Below are 19196 nucleotides of genomic sequence, written 5' to 3'. Positions count from 1 at the left end.
TGTAATGTAACAAATGTATTTCCACATATTAACATAAAAATATGCATTTAATTTTAACATTTTAATTATAGAAATTTCCAAAGAAAGCTGTTGATGTGAAGCTGCACGCTTGTGGTATACACTGCTCAGGAATTCCTGATGTAGCACACAATGACCAATCCACCACGCCATACAAGCAACACCAGTTTCACCTCTGGCATTTCAGGCTCCTGAGTATAAACAGGCAATATTTGTTCTCTTATGGTTTCTGCACACATTACTCGAGGTGTGTCTGTGTGAGCAGGCCAGGTAAGGTCAAGGAAAGTTTAAAAAAACAAAAAAACAAAACTTAAATCCTTAATAAAACAAACAAATTTTGAACTAACTGGGTTTTGAAGTACACGTGTTTTATACAGAATTGTAGAAAGGTGGTCATTTTGAAATGGCTCGGCATTCTGCCACTTATATCTTATTGTATCAGTATTAGTAAATTTTCGCTAATAGAAACTGACAAAGAGGGAAAACTCCTTAATACGTACGTCCATAGCAAAGAGTATGTGCTCGCTCTTTGCCGTAAATGGACACAACCTCTTAAGACACGAGGTTCTTTATATTTCTGTCAGAGAGAGTACTTTAGAATACTTTTAGATGAGGTACATCACTAGGGTTTTCAGTCATTTTCAGAGTTGTGCGTCCACATTGAAACGTCTGAAAATGCTCACGTTCCAGTCCTGCGCATGCGTGAAACCAAGAAGATTCGGCCTGCCTCATTTCTGTCTGCCGCTTATTTACTTTCCAGCTCGTTGAAACGTTGCAGCAAAATGTTGAGGAAAAGCACCGAGTTTTTTTTAAATGGACTAACAATGAGCTGGAGTTGTTGCTGTGAGTAACACAAAAGTACAAAGTTGCAAAAGCCAGTGAGAATTAAAGAATTTGAAGAAAAGCTCTCTGGAGCATGTGCAGACTGATGTTAATCTTTAATAGGGCTGTCAAACCTGAGAGCAAACAAAACAACTGCTGTATAAAGCCCTCCGCTATCTTTGTTTGATTGGTCACATGACTGCATCATATGACTAACGTGTCATCGTTTTGGAAAGTTTGCATTTTCGCTGTCCACACTGCGACGCTTTCAAATGTATGCGTTTTCGAGAGCGCTTTCAAAAATGCTGCCTTTTCCATCAGTGAAAACGGCGTCTCAGTGTGGACGGGAGGCCAAAGCTGAGAGAAAAAGATGCGTTTCCAAATGAAAACGCATTATTGTGAACATAGCCATAAATAGTCTCTGGTTTCCGAAAACTTTGACTCCAGCTTCATATTTAACACAGCACTGTGAGAGTGGCAACCCTCTTCTTGAATTTCAAGTTCTTTCTTCAAAAAGCCAAACATGGGGTGCATATATCTGTGATGTGCTCATAATAATGAAATAAAAATACATCATAGATTAAAAACATCGATCGAATTACCGGTGTTCTTTTGAAATGTATATAGATTTGTATAAGCACGTTGGTGGGCTACAGAGAGCCCTTTATGAACGTGGTAAAGAACTGAACACTAGTATATTCAACTGAATATTACTTATTGGTCAACAGACTGCTCTGCATATCATATTCAAAAACATTATACATGTATTCATAATCACCATTGCTCATTAAAGAGAAAAACATTTTTCTTATCATCTTTTTGTTCTAGTAGACTCAGAGAATTTATAAGAGACGGCTGGTGTGTAGAATACTGTTGAATAAATATTAAGAACCTTTTCTGGAATAGGCCTGGTATCGCTGTTTTGGATATCCAAAGACAGTGTCAACATCACCCATGGGAGTGGCTGTAGCTCAGGAGGTAAAGCAAGTCATCTACTGATTGGAAGGTCAGTGGTTCGACCCTGGCTCCTCGAGGCTGTATGCCAATTATCCTTGGGCAAGATACTAACCCTAAGTTGCTCTCTGATGCATCTATCGGAGTGTAAATGTGTATGAATGTTAGCTAGGAAGCACTAAGAAATTTATAAGAAAGTGCTTGGGTGAATGTGGCATGTTGGATTGAGTGCTCCGGGAGAGTAGAAAACCGCTATATTAGAATCAGTCCACTTACCATTAGATATCACCTAAATGGGGGATAAACAGAGGATATAACTCAGTGAGACGTGTCTGTCTGTAGGGGGTTTCAGGGCTTTAGCTTTGATGAATCCTCAATACCAAATATTCGAAGATTGCACCTTAAAAAAAATCTTAAGTGTATTTTATAGCACAGTAACTTTCAAAGCTTTACACAATTGAGACAATTGATTCTAAATGCATTCCAGGATGCTTCGTTCCGCTATCAGGGATATAGCAAGGCAACCAATCAGATGTCAGGGTCTGCTGATGAGCCACCGTGACAGGTTGGATTATTTGAATGCTTCTCAGTGTAAATGATATGAGCAGTTTCTTGGGAAAGTGGTTTCATTTCAAAAGATGGTGTCGACACTGCTGATTATCACATTATGTTCATTTTCAACAGTTTTAGTGAAATATCAGAGAATAGAGGTCAAAATCAGCGGTGTGCAATACCACAACCTGCGGTGAGACAACAAAGGCAAGATTACCTGAGACAGTTTGAAAAATCTACAAAATTCAGTAACTTGAATTAGTGGTACTAATAGAGCTGCACCATTGTATTCTTATTGTTTACTGAGGCAGATTTAACAGGACTTTCTTTTTCAGGATTCATCAAAAGTGAAATGTTCAGCAGAAACATGATTTGTATTTTAAAAAGCTCTAAATGCATTTCTGATTTCCTCCTCAGATTCTAGCCCCCTATCATCTTGTGAGCACTCAAGCAGCCTGCAGCAGACGCATCCTACAGTTATGAGTGCTGATTATGAGCCGGTCTCTAGTGAGGAGAAGAACCTGGACGTGGATTTTGTCACCAGGGCAAAGAACAATGAGTCTATAGTAGGTATCTGCTATAAAGGTTTCCACAGGTCTCAGAAATACATAGAAACTGTATGATGTGAAGGAGGTGGCTGCAGGAATGTGTTTGCAACTGCTATGCAATTGCAAATTTATAGCACCCTATCCCGTAAATGCAGGGAGGTGTAACACGCAGTGAGTGAAAATAGGTGACTGAAGAAGAAATACTCAATGCATCACGGGAATCCCCGGCAGCCTGGAGCTATTGCAGCATAACTAAGGGAGGATTCAGGGTCACCTGATCCAGTCCTAACTATATGCTGTAGTAAAAACGAAAGTTTGATGCCTAATCTTACAAGGAGAGATAGTGTCTGTCTCTCCACAGAAAGGGCCCTGAAAGCTGAAGGCTCTGCCTCCCATTGTACTTTTAAATATTCTAGGAACCAGGAGTGAAGCGCTCTCAGACTATGAGGTCTTTGAGATAAGATGGGACTTCTTCTTTCAGCAAGACAAGGCCAAATCACACACTCAGGTTGTCAGCAGCAAAAGCTTGAATTAGCTGTACCAAAGACTGATTGGAGTCGTTTGGACGTAGATGTTTGACCTGATGCATCATTTGCAATAATAATAATGAAGGGATGACTGATGTTTGCAGTAAATTGATAAAGGAAAAAAAATCAATCATCAAAAATTTCCAAAGAACAGAAAACAAATGAAATAGAAAAAAAAAACAAATAAAAAAATCAGATGAAACTAAAACAGAACAAGTAGACACAAGAACAAAAATTTAAAAAGGCCTGGAACTCAAATTTTAATGCAATCGTAGCATCCCAGGCTCGACAGTTACTAGAGTCAATATCTTTTTCTTAATTCATGTCCATGAAATCAGTCGAGCTTTTTTTTACTCCACCCAGTGTTACCAATTAATGCTACACAGACACTCTTCACAATAAAAGCCAAAGAATCGAAAAATGTAGTCAGTATTATTATGCACTAAAATAAGATGCCTTGGAGCTTGATTATTATTTCTCACTGTCGAGTGGGGCTGCCACGATTAGTCGACTAGTCACGATTACGCTGACTATCAAAATCGTCGACGACTGATTTAATAGTCGACGCGTCGTTTGAAGCTTTGTAAGATCCCAAAAGACGCAGGAATAAGTAGCAGGATTTAAGAGTGTAATAACGGACTGAAACAGAAGATGGCAGCACTGCATGTACAAGGATGCCAGCTGCCGTTAAACCCCGAAGAAGAAGAAGAAGCTGTGTCCCAGAATTCATAGCGCAGCCCAGCTCAGTTTCCAACAATGGCGGCAGCTAGTTAGTTTTAATGTTACTCTTATTATTCTTTCTGGGTCACAAAATAAACGTTTAACATATTTTCAGGCGAGAATGTAGCTGTGTAAACCTCAAATATCTGCTCAGTTTATCAAGACACCGCATATTTTCAAAAGCGCTCCGACGTTTTCGGAGACGTCTGTTACCCACTAGCTCAATAGCTAGCCGGGGGCTAGGCTAACTAGAGCCGTGAGAACACCGGACTCCCGTCAAATCGTTTTCAAACCCACCGCCGTCTTTCGCTACTCAGGTTAAACATGATATATGAGTCACTTAGATAACTTAAAATGTTATTGTTTGGCTTTTTTTAGTATTTTATTTGTTCCTGAGTAAATCGGTTTGGCTGAGATTAAAGTTATAGTTTTTACACAGCTGAATAAACGTCAAGCAGACAGCTGATTATCAGACGTGTGAGATGCTCGAGAATTTACTCCGGTGTCCTGTTATATTTTAGATAGCAAGGAGTTTATTAAACTTCACCGAAACAATCTGCAAATTTCATTAAAATTTAATAAACTATCATTTTGTCTTTATTGTTAGTTAGCACATACCTTACACACTTAAAGCTGTAAGCTAATGATAGTTATATAAGAGCAGATGCTGCTGGTGCAATAAGCTGTAGTTTTACGTCCAATGGATGATTATCTAAGTAGTCGACTAATCGCAGTAATAATCGGTGACTAGTCGACTATCAAAATAATCGTTTGTGGCAGCCCTACTGTCAAGATTCTCCTAGTTTTAAGTTGAATCCTGTACACGTATTCATAAAATACATCTAAAAGTATTCTAGAGTCAAATATGAAGCATCGGTCTGACAGCTAAAGCTTGCCTGAAATTGGGTCCCCTACTGTAAGGTAAAGACTCTACAATAATCTTGAGATCCCTCCTGAAGTGCTTCAGGTGACCTCAGTAGGTCACATGATAGGTGATGGTAACAACCCATGGCTAATGTGACGACTCGCACCACCTCTCCACACCTGTGACTATCCAGCTTTTGTTTTTAGAACTGAAGAAGCCTCTTGGCTGAGACATGAAATGTTTTCACAAACTTAGAGCAGCCAGTGATTACCTCAACGGTCTAAAGAAAATAGATGGCAACTGGGCTTCTTTAAGTCAACAGTAGGCTCGCAACATATGTTACATTGCAGATGACCAACAGCCAGTTATTGCTAACCTATATGCAGAAGAGTCTCTGTCAGTGTCTGTGTGCACAAGTCAGCAGAATAAAAAGGAAGGATTCAGCGTAATGCAGTGCTGTTTAACAGCTGCACTTCTATTCTCCTCTTCCACCTCTGAGTATGCTGAAGCCCTGGAGGAGAGGAGAACCACATTTCCTGGTGGCTTGGTGAGAAAAGAGATCCTTTTGGTCCGTGATGCATGGACTACTACATCCTCATGGGCCCTCAGAGAAGCAACCTCTGACCTATGCAGCTATGACTACTTCCTTTTAAGAGGGTGTGTGTGTGTGTGCGTGCTCGCTCCTGTAATGCTTCCTATCGCAGACACACACACACACACGGTTGCTGCACACTTGAATGAAAAAAGTGCTCACAAAAGCTAAATCATTGTGAGTTTTATGATTCATTGTTGACCTACAGCTATGAAGAGAATTCACATGTATTCACCTGGATTTCGACATTTGACTAATCTGTGTAATCTAGTTCTATTCTGCACTGTTTTATCTAGTAATATGCAAAAGTCTTGAGCCACCACTCTCTTTATACGTTGATAGAAAAATTGGGAATAGATGCACAGATTTATCGAAAAATGTGAAAATATACATGTAAATATAGTATATAAGGCAACACAGAGTTTAACAAGCTTGAATTAAAATCAGGTACGACTACATTTATTCTTCAACGCAGCCTGAACTCTGAGGCAGTTTTCTTCTGATCTCTTTAAGCAGTCTTTGGGAATAGGACAGCCTTCTTCATGCTCTTCTTTGGGTGTTTCTGCCTTTGGTTCTGTTCTCTGTCAAGCGGGTCCCAGACTTCTTCTTTTTTTTTTTTTTTTTTTTTTTTTTTTTTTGCTGTCCATATTTGATTTAATGGTGTGTTTGTGATCATTGTCTTGCTGAAAAATTAAAAGTTCTCAGACAGATTTTCATGAAATTTTATTTTTATTTATATAGTACCAAACCACAACAACAGTTAGCTCAGGGTGCTTTATATTGTAAGATTTAAGACTTTAAATATGCTTGAATAATTTTCCAACAGGACTGTCTGTTATCTACTTTACCCTCCCTTCTCAGTACTCGCCGCACCTATCAGTCTCCATCTTTGTTTGCATTTCCCCCTCCCCCCACAGTGCAGTCACTATTCACTTTAGCTAAAGTTATTAAGTTAGCTAAAGAGTTGGGATGCTGTGTAAGACATAAATAAAGCTCATACACAAAGGTTTGGACACCGTTTTGCATGTTTCCCTACTGTAGGGGTCTCTGCAAGCATACAGAGGGGGTACTCTGAGAGGGTCCAAGACGACAACTTTGGAATTCTACTAGAAACAATCGATCATATTTGTTTGTCAAAGCTGAATTCAGGGCAAACTACGCTAAATTAGCGTTTTTAGCTAACAGCTACAATAAGCATAACAGTTACTGCACGGCTATCATTTATTAACATGACGCTTGTTCTTATACATGTAATACATTTATTACCAACCTGAGAGTTTATCCGCTGGTCATTCGACATGACGAATGACTTCTGAAGTCTTAATTCAGCTCAAGACGCTGTAGATTCCCGTCAGTAACACTTTCGGTCCGCTAGTAAAACGTAGTTCTATTAATCTGCGCTCATCACTCTCGAACCGGAACCGGATTTAAGTCCCAAAAAGCTGAATTGTAGAACTGAAACTGAATGGTGAGAAGTGAATCTGAAATTATTCGAGAGCTGAATTTTTAAAGGATAAAATGCAGTTTCAAAGCAAATGAATTCAATTTCAAAATATAAAATTCAATTTCAATTTAGTGATGATCATTTTCAAACCAATAAATTGAATTTCAAATTAGGCTAATTCAAATTCAGTTTTTAAAAGCATTTATGCAAGTTACAATTCAGATTCAATCCGAGCAATTCAAATTTAACTTATTCAAATTCAGTTTCTGATGGCACAGATTTCTGCCCATACACTTTTCTGTGCTTCCACACAATGACCTTTCTAAAACATAGTGACTTACAGAATTTAAAATGGGAGGCTATAACTATCAAAAGTTCCTTCCACCTCTCCTGTTCACTCCATCATTGATTTCACTCTTCTCGAGTTAAAACAGAAGTGAAGGAACTAATTTCATTGTTATTTTTAGTGTTAGACACGCGCACACAAACTTACTGCTTTAGCCCTTTTTATCAAGTTTTTGACTGGATGTCCTTACTGGGAAAAGTTATTCCAGGGTCCTTCATTGAGAACATATTAAATCAGGAATAAACTGCTTCTAATTGGTGGATTCAAATGGAGTTCTCTCTGGTCTGTCTCTGCTGGACTGCATTACATCAAAATTCAAATTTTAATGTGGCTGTGGCATAAAGACAATCACACACTCTAACACCCATCTGAAAAACCTTCCATTTAGGTATGGGGGATTATCAGGGAAATTTTTGAGGGAAGAGGAGAGTAGGTTAATAAGAATGACAATTACACAATAATAGGATGATGGCTGTGCCTTCAAACTGGGGGGTGAGTAAGCGCATTCCAGGCAAAAGCTTTTAGCTGTCACCAATGACAGCACTGAGCCTATTTTCCTCCCATGCCATTTGTCAGACAGACGTGTTTTTTTTCTTGTTGTTTTTTTTTTTTTTTACACACCAAAAACAGCTTGCCTATGAGATGAATGCTGTAATTTTTTTTCCAGTGTACATTTTCAGTTTTTTTAATCATTTAAATAAATCCCCCAAATCTCTCTTCAATTCAAGTAATTGAGAAGGTGGGAAGAAGCACCATTCAAAATTTCTCCTCAACTTGCTGCTGTGTCTGCTTAATGCGCCTTATAATCTGGTGTGTCTTATGGCCCAAAAAATACAGTATCTTCTACCTTCATTTACTTCATTTATGTCCAAAAGTCCAACTTTTTGTGCGATGGTTAGCATCTTCCTCTGCCTTTTGGGTGCTACTGCAGGTGCCTTCCCATATGGAAAAGAAATAGTAAAAACTTACATGATTTACTCATGAAAGTGGCCACTTTCTCATTACTTTCATATATTTAGTAAGTATCCAAAACATACAAGTTTCATTTATATAATTTTTCAAGGGACCTTATATCTATTTTCACTCTTGTATGCTTTTCATACAAGTTTCACACAAGACAGACACAAGCTTTATAAGATTTATAAATATTTTTTCCATTTGGGTTTGACGGTGCAAAACGTTTCGTCGACATTGTGTTTGTTGGGGAGAAAACGTACAAACATAAAGTACAGCATTTCAGAGTCACGCTGCTAGCGATCGAAGATTTATGTCAATTCAACAAGCTGAATGCATTCTGTACGGCACGGCACAATACTGATCGACAATGGTCTCCAGCCAATCAGGATGCAGAACACAATGCGCTGTTTAAAGAAAAAGAAAAAAAAAAGCGTGCAAAATTGCACAAACAAATCTGCAAAACAACGAGGCCGCGAAAGGTGAACCGCGTTACAGCGAGGTTTGGAGTCTTTAGTGAATAACTCCACGACTCTACAGGAAGTTGGCGACCTCTGTGCACTATGCGCCTCCGCTCTGTGATTTTACTTGGCCTACTATTTTGTGACTGAGTTGATGTCGTTCCTAATTGCTTACACTTTGTTATAATACCACTAACAGTTGACTGTGTAAAATTTTGTAGCGAGGAAACTCCATGACTAGACTTGCTGCACAAGTGGCATTCTGTCACTGTACCAAGCTGGAATTAACTGAGTACCAGCTGAGTGACCCATTCATTCACAAATGTTTGTAGATGCAGTCTGCATGCATGGTGAACACCTAAATTCAATTTGGATGGAAGACGTTATAAATAAATTAGGGTGGCTCAACACTTTTGTAGAATACTATAGTTATTGTTAATATGAAGCATTTTAAAAGGTTAATTTGGTCTGTCCATTCAGGATATCCAGGTGCTTTTTGCAGCATAATTGAAGCTGCATTGTATCAGTTTTATATTACCGTATATTGAGCTAGTGTCAGAAAAACAAATATGCAGATGCATCCATTCTTGAAACCAAATGAATTATTTCAGTGACATTGCCTTTGACAAAGAATCATCTGTTGTGTGCTACATGTAAAAAAGCTTAACTTCACACAAGGCCTCTTCAAAGCTCATGTAGCTCGTGTGTAAACATGACTCCCAACAGCTACCTGTACTGTTTAGTATATCAACATTGGTCCTGTTTAAATAATAATATCAGTGAGGTTTTCAACATTGAAGGTTAAAACTGTTCAATGTGCCTGACTTGCATTAAAAATACAGAAGAGAAGAAAAATCATATCAAGAATGTCGTATATTTGTCCTCTGATTTTATTGCATACATAATCAGGGACGATCAATGATACTCCCTGTAAGTGTAAAGTAGTTTAAACAAGACTTTGCATTTAATCATCAGTTGTTATTATTCTCTGGTTCCCTTCCACAGTGGGCGATTTGTCTTCCTCCCCTCAGCCAGTTACAGCTCTATGGCCCTTCCTGTTCTGCTGCAGGTTTCCTGTTAAAGGGGAGGTTTTCTCTCCCACTGTCACTAAACCGCTTGCTCAAGGGAGGAAGGGGGGTGTAATTGTTGGGGATTTTTTTTTTTGTATTATTTTAGGGGCTTCACCTTACAGTATAAAATGCTTTGGTCCTATATAATGCTATATAAATACAATTTAATGGAAATGTTTTGAATCTCTGTCTTGCTTCCAGCCAATGAAGGATCTATGCTCAGACAAAGTGCTTGGCCTGTACTTCTCTGATGGGAAGCGACGTGTGGACTATGTTCTGACTTACCATATCCAAAAGTCTGGCAGCACACGAAAACAGTCATCAAAGTTTGGGGATAACAACTTCATACGACGACTTCGGCGCAGCCTGAGCAAGAGAAGCAGCCGAGCTCCGCTACAACCAAAAGAAGACCCAGAGGTTGCCGCACAGGAGCATCAGACTGACTATCATGAGGATGACAAGCGCTTTAAACGGGATGAGTTTGAGGAAAACCTCCAGAAGACAGGGCTAGAACTGGAAAAGGATGAAGGGGTGAGAAGGGAGAGGGCTGGGGTGAGGGAAATTGTTTGATTAGGGTAATGTAATGATGACATCTTGATTTTAACATAATCCTGTTCGTTTTTGCTCAGGTTTATCCCTGCTCTCAGTTAATAACAGGACTGATTTGCTAACAAAAAGTCCTCTAAGCCGGCGGTCCCCAACCCACCACGGACTGGTTCATGTCCGACAGTATTTTCACAGACCGGCCTTTAAGGTGTCAGAGACAAATACAACAAAATAAAACCAGTACCGGTAACAAAAAAGAGAAGATTTATTCATAACACGCGGGAAAAGACCCAGGGAAACAGAGTTAACAATAAAAACCCTGAAAACCATAAATTTCACACCCGAGCCTCAACTTTCGCGGCCCGGTACTAAACGACTCACGGACCGATAGCGGTCCGTGGCCCGGGGGTTGGGGACCACTGCACTCAGCAGTATGTGCTGATTCTTGATAATCAGCTAATGGTGATGTTTCATTTCTTTTGCACTTCAGAAAACTATTAATCCCTAAGGAAATTCATACATGTGGTCAGCTGCTCCCGCACTCAATAAAAGGCAACAGTCACTCTATAACAAGTTGATCCAATAACGAATACAAAATATATTCATTAACAATAATTCAAAATAAGAACACACTTCCTCCTGAGGGTCCAAGTTCACCAACAATTGAGCCTTTTTGATTATTTTATTTAGTCTGTGAATGTTCTTTTTGAAACAGCACCCCCAGCACCACATAGAGAAGCATACTGGGAACCATCGACTGTTAAACTCACTCCAGCAGATGTTAAGATACAAGCCTCCATAGGGAGGTCCTTCCTGTAGAGAAGGTTGGTGTTAGGGGTGGGTTTTGATTATCGGTTTATCGATTAAAATCGATTCTGGCTTGGATAACGTGATATCAATCGATTACAATCCTGAAACGATTTTTAATATAAATTTATTTTAGTCGAAATGCCAGAATCTCAGGTTAAACCTCACAAAATTTCAACAACCGCTAAGACAGTAAATGAGAGCAGGAACACGGATTCTGCACAAAGACGTAAACACAAAGCGCCGAGCCGCCGACAGATCAGAATCAGTGAGATGTGACTTTCTCACGGTCGGGGCTGAAAGCCGACAGCTCGCTGATTCTGATGTTTCGGCGGGTCGGCGCTTTGTGTTCACGCCCTTTTTGCGCTGATTCTAAAGCTGTTAGTTTGATCTCTCTCCAAACAACATTGACTGAACCAGATCCAAACTGCGCTTCACATAAACATCGTCATGAATTCACTCTGACTTTTGCTGTTTTGCTTCCACCAGGATAAAACCACACGTCATGCACAGCTCTCTCTCTCTCCCCCCCCCCCCCCCCCCCCCCCCCCCCCCCTTCAAGAACAGTTTCCCGTCTAAAAATCTGTTTCCTGCATTATTAGCTTGCTTGTTACGCACCAGTCTACCGTTGTTTACAGGCTGTCGGCCGACGCTTTCTTTCCTTGTACTTCCTTCCGAAAAGAAAGCCTCATTTCTGCTCTTCAATACTGAACAAATTTAAACTTTAAAATTATGCAAAATTGCAAAACGCTGTGTCTCTAATAAAACCGCTGTAACTTTGCTCTGCTTCACGTCAGCAGCATCAGGTAACGTTCATATGTTGATTAATGGTTTTCTTTTGTTTTTGATCTACTGCAGAATGTTTTTATAAAATCCCAGGCCAGGAAAATCACCTTCATGTTTTTCTGTGTTTTATGCTCAGACACCTGCTCTGATGCTCACACCTTTGACAAAGTCCCACAAGTGTCAGCTTTCTTTTTATAGATATAAAATTATCTGAATTATAATATTTCTGACTGTCTGAGGCAAAATTTCCCCGATTCGAATTGAATCGAATCGTGGATCAAATCGATTCGGGACCTTGTGAATCGGAATTGAATCGATTCTAGAAATCAGTGATGATACCCAGCCCTAGTTGGTGTTTGGCTCACAGTCCAGTTTATTGTCTAGTAGGAACCCCAGATATTTAGAACGCGAGTATCCCTACAGATGAAGATACTCCAAATTGTCATTCCTGTGGCGTTCAAGAAGACGAGGACTTTGTTTTTGAAGCCCTTCAGTCTCAGATGCCATCTGATGGTTGTGGGGCTGCAGCTACAGTAACTGCCTTAATCTGAGTCGAGGATTGTCCAGTGTCTTGGCGGACAGCCAATTGGATCCTCCGGCTCAGGACTGGTGACATTTTCCACTTGACTTTTTCGTTCCATAACCCTCAGGATCATTTAAGAAATTCCAAATGACTGTCTTCCTGCAACCCACCATCCCAGCAGTGATGGCGTGCTGCAAGAGACCCTGCTTGTGCAGCTGAACAACGTTCAAGAGGGGAAAGTTTCTTTACCTGACAGAAAATGATAGTGAATCCAGATTTTTTTTTTTGCACAGATTTACAGATTTGGCCTTTTAAAGGCATGAGGTCCTAAACTGTAAAACAGCAAAATATTTCAAAATAAATATTTTTCAAGGTAAAAGAGTGCAAATGCATTTATAAAAATAAAAGGAAGAAAGAAAGAAGGAAAATGAAAGGAAAATAAAATTAAAAAGATGTTTTTTCTACTGGGTTACACAGTTTCTCCTGCATTAAGTCCAGATGGGTGGGTGTTTGATGCTACAAAGCTGACTCGGAGCTGTAAAATCCTCCATGAGTATGGTAGGGAACAGATTGCATTATTTAATTGTAATAATAATATAGCTTCATAGTGATTACAGGACATCAGACTACTTGTTCTCATTGCTTAATAATGCAGTATAATCATATAGAAATAAAAAAAATCTGAAGTTGTGCGCTAATTGAGCATGTTGCCTGCCTGCAGCACTAAAGGACTCCGTGAGAGACGTCTGTCTCGCCCCAGCAGCACCTGTCCCTCTCCTCCTCTTCAGTTCGCCTCAACATAAGCTCGTCATATTCTGTGATATGATTTACTCTGAGGTGTTTGATGAGGTCAGTGGTGTTGCCACAACACCTCGCTGTCTTGACACATGTATCGCAAACCGCGTCTGGGCTGTTTGCGGAGGTAAAATACGTCCACACAGGACTCCGTTTACGCTCAGCCATTGTTGTGAGTGCGCACGCCAGGGGCTGGACACATTTACACAACTGTGTTTTGCATATGACTATGAAAGGCGGAAGAGGAAGTAGTTCCTTCCAATTTAGATGATCCAAATGATATAGTTTCTTTCCACTGCGTTCCTTTTAATGGGAAAAACTACAAATTTACCCCAGAGTAATAAAATATCGATATTTTAATATGAGAATCAATTCTAGAACATAAATAACTGGTATCTGAAGAATCGATATTTCAATATCGATCCGCACACCACTAGTCAACACACAAACAAAGACACAAAAGTAATTGGTTGATGTTTACATTTTCTAAAGTATCAGCAGTGATTTAATAACTTTATGACCTCTGCGAAAATAATTTCCACATCATTTACTGTATATAATACAGCATTCAGGGCCTTTGTATCTTATCTTCTGTACCTTTACCACACGTTTGACTAGCTTTAGGTACTGTACAAATTCTACTGATTGAAATATACTGGACATTCAATGCTAAGATTCAGCATACAGTGTTCGGGGCTGGGATTGGATAAATTCATAAAACATTCAACTTTTATGTATTAATTTTCAAATTTGCATTAATAAAGACAGGCATCATGTAAAAAAATAAAACTGCACATTATCCTCGATCATCATTTATCTGCAGAATAAATGTGTGCACTCACGTATTCAAATAAATTAACTTAAATAGTGCCATCTCCAGTCTTAGCAGACACGAGAGAACTGACAGCTATCCGGTTGTTAAGTCTGACGTCACTAGCCGTGTCTGGGCCTAACCTCCGCTGCAGCTCCATATATCAAACGATCACTATGGCATTACTGAGAGTTGAAAAACTGTCTAAAGTCTTTCATCTTTAATAAAATGATCAGCGTTCTGCTCTACCAGGTGTAACAATTGAGTTTAGCATCCACGCATCCATGAAAACGGGATTTATGACATTTAACGGAGTTAGAAGTTAGCAGGGAGTTAGCTCGCTAGCTTCTATCTAAATACAATATAGCATGTCCTGACTGCGGGGTTTTGGAAACAAATTAAAACGTACAGCTCTGTTATCACTTCCAACATAAATGAAGACAGAAAGCTAAACAGCAGCGACGTTTGTAGGGTTACTGAAGTTGGGCTAGCTGGTATATAATGATGTGCTACGTGACCGCTAGCGACACAGCTATGTTAGCATAATATAAACACGCTAACTTTTTTCCACTTGATAAAAGTTAACGTGAGTGTTCTCAGTGGTCAGGAACAAATGTAATCACATGGCAGGATGCTGTAAAAGGACCAAACTTCAGCCAGGAGAACAACTGAGATAATCCATCCACAATACGAGGTTAGTCATTCATATACTGCTGCATGGGCTGGGCTGTAGTTACATCCTAAGGTTTTAAAAACTGAGCTTAAATAAATGATTAGCGGTAATAAAAGCCGAGGGAGGTCAACAGGGATCACTGACTGTTTTAGGAGCTTTTTGAGATTAAATAGAAGAAAATACAAAACATTAAACATGTTAACAACACAAAAGCCATATTAAACGCAGACTACTTTAGGCCCGGAAGTAGGATTCGTCACGTCATCACTTAATGACCGGATTACTTTAATCACTATGTCTCAGTTCTTTTAACTCTTTTAATGTAACTGGGCTCAGTGTTGGTTCAAGCTTTTATTCGTGGAAAGCCCATTAGCTTACAAAAACGGCTTGTACTAAAATATGAATACGTAATATTTGTGATGCTAACTAACATTAGTCATGTTAGCACCTTAACTTCAACAAGCGCACAGTTCTCATTTCACTGCAAAGACGCTTCATTCTTCATATATCCGTGTTGGACAGAGTCTAAATGCCGAAGCTGAAAGACCTTTGCACAAGCACACACACTTCTTAGCTTCGCTGTGCAAAACTATGTGCACAAACAGGAGTGTAAAAAAGGCAGGCAACAAGCCTGTCTGTCTAACCAATCAGAGACCTCCTTACATCGCACTGTGTGGCTAATTTGCATTGCTCCGGGATTTCTGAAATGAGATCCAGTCTTTAAGTGATAACGTGATGAATCCTGCTTCCGGGCCCAAACTACTTTGTGTTTAATGAGCCTTTTATGTTTTTTTTACATGTTTTAATGCTTTGTATCTTGTTCTATTTAATCTCAACAAGTTCCTAAAAACAGTCAGTGATCACTGTCGGCCTCTCTCTGGTTTTATTACCGCTAATCATTTTAAAGCTCAGTTTTTAAAACCTTATGACGTAACTACAGCCCAGCCCATGCAGCACTATATTAATAACTAACCTCGTACTGTGGATGGATTATCTCAGTTGTTCTCCCGATTGAAGTTATTGTTCATTCTCCAGCTTCACTGTTTATATTATGCTAACATAGCTGTGTTGCTAGCAATCACGTAGCGACACAGCTATGTTAGCCAAACTTCAGTAACCCTACCTATGTCACAGCCGTTTAGTTTTCTGTCTGCATTTATGTTGGAAGTGATAGTAGAGCTGTACGTCTTAATTTGTTTCAGAAATCTCTCTGTCAGAACACGTTATATCATGTTTACGTGGAAACTAGCGAGCTAACTTCCTGCTGACTTCTAACTCTGTTAAATTTCATAAATTCGGTTTTCATGGATGACTGGATGTTAAACTTAATTGTTACACCTGGTAAAGCAGCAACGCCGATCATTTTGTTACAGATGAAAGAATGTAAACTGTTTTTAACTCTCAGTGATGCCGCAGTGATCATGTGACTTGGGGACCTGCAGCTGAGTTTGGGCCCAGGCACGACTAATGGCGTCAGACTTAAAGACCGGATAGCTAATCCAATAGTTATTAGTTAAAAAGTTAATTCACAGATTTGCTAATATAATAGCAAGTCTGTGAGCTAACAGGAAAGGGAAAAGCATTTTCAAATGAGGAGTGGAATCACCATTTTTAATGTGATAAATAAATCTTTGATTTTTGAATCCATTTACTTATTTACCTTTTAAATTGTATTTTTCTTTGTTTGTTTTGAAAATAAGTGTTTTTAATTGGGAATTATAAACTGATTTTTGAAATGAGGTTTTTATTGAGAGTTTCATTGTTGATTTTAGAAATCCATTTTTAATATTGATTGATTGGTAATTTATTTCAAACGTGCAAACAATATACAGGTACATTTAAAAAAAAAAAAAAAAAAAAAAAAAAAAAAAAAAGAAAATAAGAGATGGGGGGGGGGAAATATTATCCAAAAAAGATTAATACATTTCAATATAGCTACCGTTCTGATTAATTTACATGTTGAAAGGGAGTGGGAAGAAGTAAACACTTATTTAATCCCACCCCTTTGCCATAAATTATCAGTTAATATTTAGTCAGCTTCCTTACTGATATAATTTGTAATAAAAATAGTGAACAGATTTCTGATATACTATATACTATAATATCACATCATGATTTTTTTTAAAAAAAAAAATTTTAAATAGAGACATTCTCATGATTTCAATATTTTCCTTTTCTTTATAGTTGGAGAAGATCATATTTTTATAACTCTTTTTGAACAGTTTTATGTTTGGACGTTGCTTTAATTCCATATTCAGACTGTTCCACAGTTTCACTCCATGAACAGAAACACAAAAGCTTTTTCTTGTAGTATGTACCTTCCCTGTTTTGAAGTTACAAAAACCCCTTAAATTATAACTTCTTTCAAAAAAACATACTCTGAATATTACCTGGCAGTTCTTTATTTTTTGCTTTGAATAGAATTTGTGCTGTCTGGAATTTTACTAGATCGACTGCAAAAATAGTGAGTTTGTATGTTCCCTGTAACCTGCAATGTGGATGATTCGAATTGCTTTTTTTTTGAAGAGTAAAAAGTGAATGTAATGTGGTTTTATAGTTATTGCCCCAGACCTCTGCACAATAGTTTAAGTATGGTGAAACCAGTGAACAGTATAGAATATGAAGTGATGTTCTGTCGAATATCAAGTATTTATTAATGGATTAATAATTCATTTTGAAATATTGATTTATAAATAGTGTTTTTATTTTTAATTAAATTGCTAAGTAATAAATTACTAATGTTTCAGTACATAAAATAATTAATAATGAATTTACAAATACATATCTTATTGCATAATTCATTATTCAAGCACAGAATCTCGATATGTGTGACTCTTGTGGTCCTCCATGCTCCCTGTGTTACTCCGGGTACACCAGCTTCCTCCCACAGCCAAAAGACATGCACTTAACTGGTGAATCCAAATATCCCCTAAGTGTGAGTCCAAATGGTTGTCTGTCTCTGGGTGGGAGCCCTGCGACAGACTGGCGACCTGTCCAGGGTGTACCCCGCCTCTTGCTGTATGGTAGCTGGCTCCAGCCCCCTGCGATCCTGATAAGGATAGGCTCTGGATAAGAGCCTCTCAAAGTTATTTATTAATTTTGTTTTTGTTTTTTTTAAAAACAAAATCACAAAGGTGTTCTTTTGTGATTTTGCTTCAATCCATTTTTGTAAAATTGTGTCATTAGAGGACATAGCATACATTTTCACTGCTATGCAGGTAATACTCTGCTTTATCTGTTCATAAAGCCATATACCACACCAGTTAGTTAAAACGCGGAAAATTCCTTAAAGACATAAATGAACAGAGTTTTATAGGGGTATGGGCTATCATGATAATGATCAAAATCAAAGCGTACTCTGAACACTCTGTTTCCTGACTTTTGTAGCTGATGAAAAAAATATTTAAAAAAAAATACACCAGGATGCTTCACCTCAGTCTGTGTAAATGGTTTGTGAATTTTGTTGAGATGCTAGGCTTAGATCTTGATGCCTAAAGGTCAAACTGGCTCAGAATTGCATAGGGGTATTTGCATCCTTTTATAATTGCTTATATCTGTACTTGTTATTCTTCACTGTGCATAAGTAATGGTGTATATATAAAAGTGATTTTAACTCTGCCCTTATGGATATAACTGAATTAAGTTTTACTTTAAATGATGAAAAAGGCTCTCTGCAGAAACACATAAGCATGTTTTTAACTTGATTTCTGCTAAGAAAACAGTAGAATGTGTATATATTATATTTGTGCACTTTGCAATTTAGGATGTGCTCTTTTTTTTGGAATTAATCCGTTAGAATTTTTAATTATGTTTTTTTTTTTTTTTTTTACTGAGACTTTTGAAATATCCAAACCTCTGTTGTATTTCAGAGTACTATCCCTGGAGTTGGCTTCTTAAAGATCCATGCTCCTTGGAATGTTTTGTGTCGAGAGGCTGAATTCATGAAACTCAAAATGCCAACAAAGAAGGTACTCCACCAATTATTTCCCATTTCTAAAATATGAACTCAGTGTTGCTGCTGTGCTTTGACTTCAGAAGTGTTCAGATGCTGTCCTGTAGCACAATCCTTTGCACAAAATACAAAATATCAGCTGACTCAGTCCAAAAATATCCACTGTAAAACAAATAATTGGAATAATTATCATACAGTCCCCTATTTGTATTAGTTTGTGCTTTTCTTAAAGTGTCTTGAAAGTATCTCCAATAATGTAATCCAGTTTATGATCGTTGTAGTACCTAAGTAAATTATTTTTAAATTTATTGACCATCAGCCTGTTTTTAATAAACTGACAGCAAAATGTATGTGAAAGAACACAGCAACAGAAAGAACTACAGCTCTCTACACCTCAACCTTTCAAGGCTCTTGAAGTGAATGGCTGGTA

At 38.3% G+C, this 19196-nt stretch overlaps 1 protein-coding gene across 6 annotated transcripts in view; it reads left to right on the top strand.

Moving 5' to 3' along the window:
* ano1a (anoctamin 1, calcium activated chloride channel a) overlaps positions 1-19196 on the top strand; it is a 60932-nt gene that overhangs the window by 2752 nt on the left and 38984 nt on the right. For 4 of the 6 annotated variants that reach the window (XM_040002216.1, XM_040002217.1, XM_040002213.1 and 1 more), the window contains exons 2-4: positions 2764-2912; positions 10075-10404; positions 18684-18782. In XM_040002216.1, the coding sequence (XP_039858150.1) occupies positions 2826-2912; positions 10075-10404; positions 18684-18782 (516 nt within the window). In that variant the 5' untranslated portion in view covers positions 2764-2825. The remainder of the gene's footprint in view (positions 1-2763; positions 2913-10074; positions 10405-18683; positions 18783-19196) is intronic. The other 2 variants (XM_040002218.1, XM_040002215.1) reach the window with 2 other exon arrangements.

Source organism: Simochromis diagramma, unplaced genomic scaffold (assembly GCF_900408965.1).
Source record: "Simochromis diagramma unplaced genomic scaffold, fSimDia1.1 OVJJ01000430.1, whole genome shotgun sequence".
NCBI classification, from domain to species: Eukaryota; Metazoa; Chordata; class Actinopteri; order Cichliformes; family Cichlidae; genus Simochromis; species Simochromis diagramma.
The sequence above is the reverse complement of the archived record's forward strand: the minus strand, read 5'-3'. Positions and strand labels throughout refer to the sequence as shown.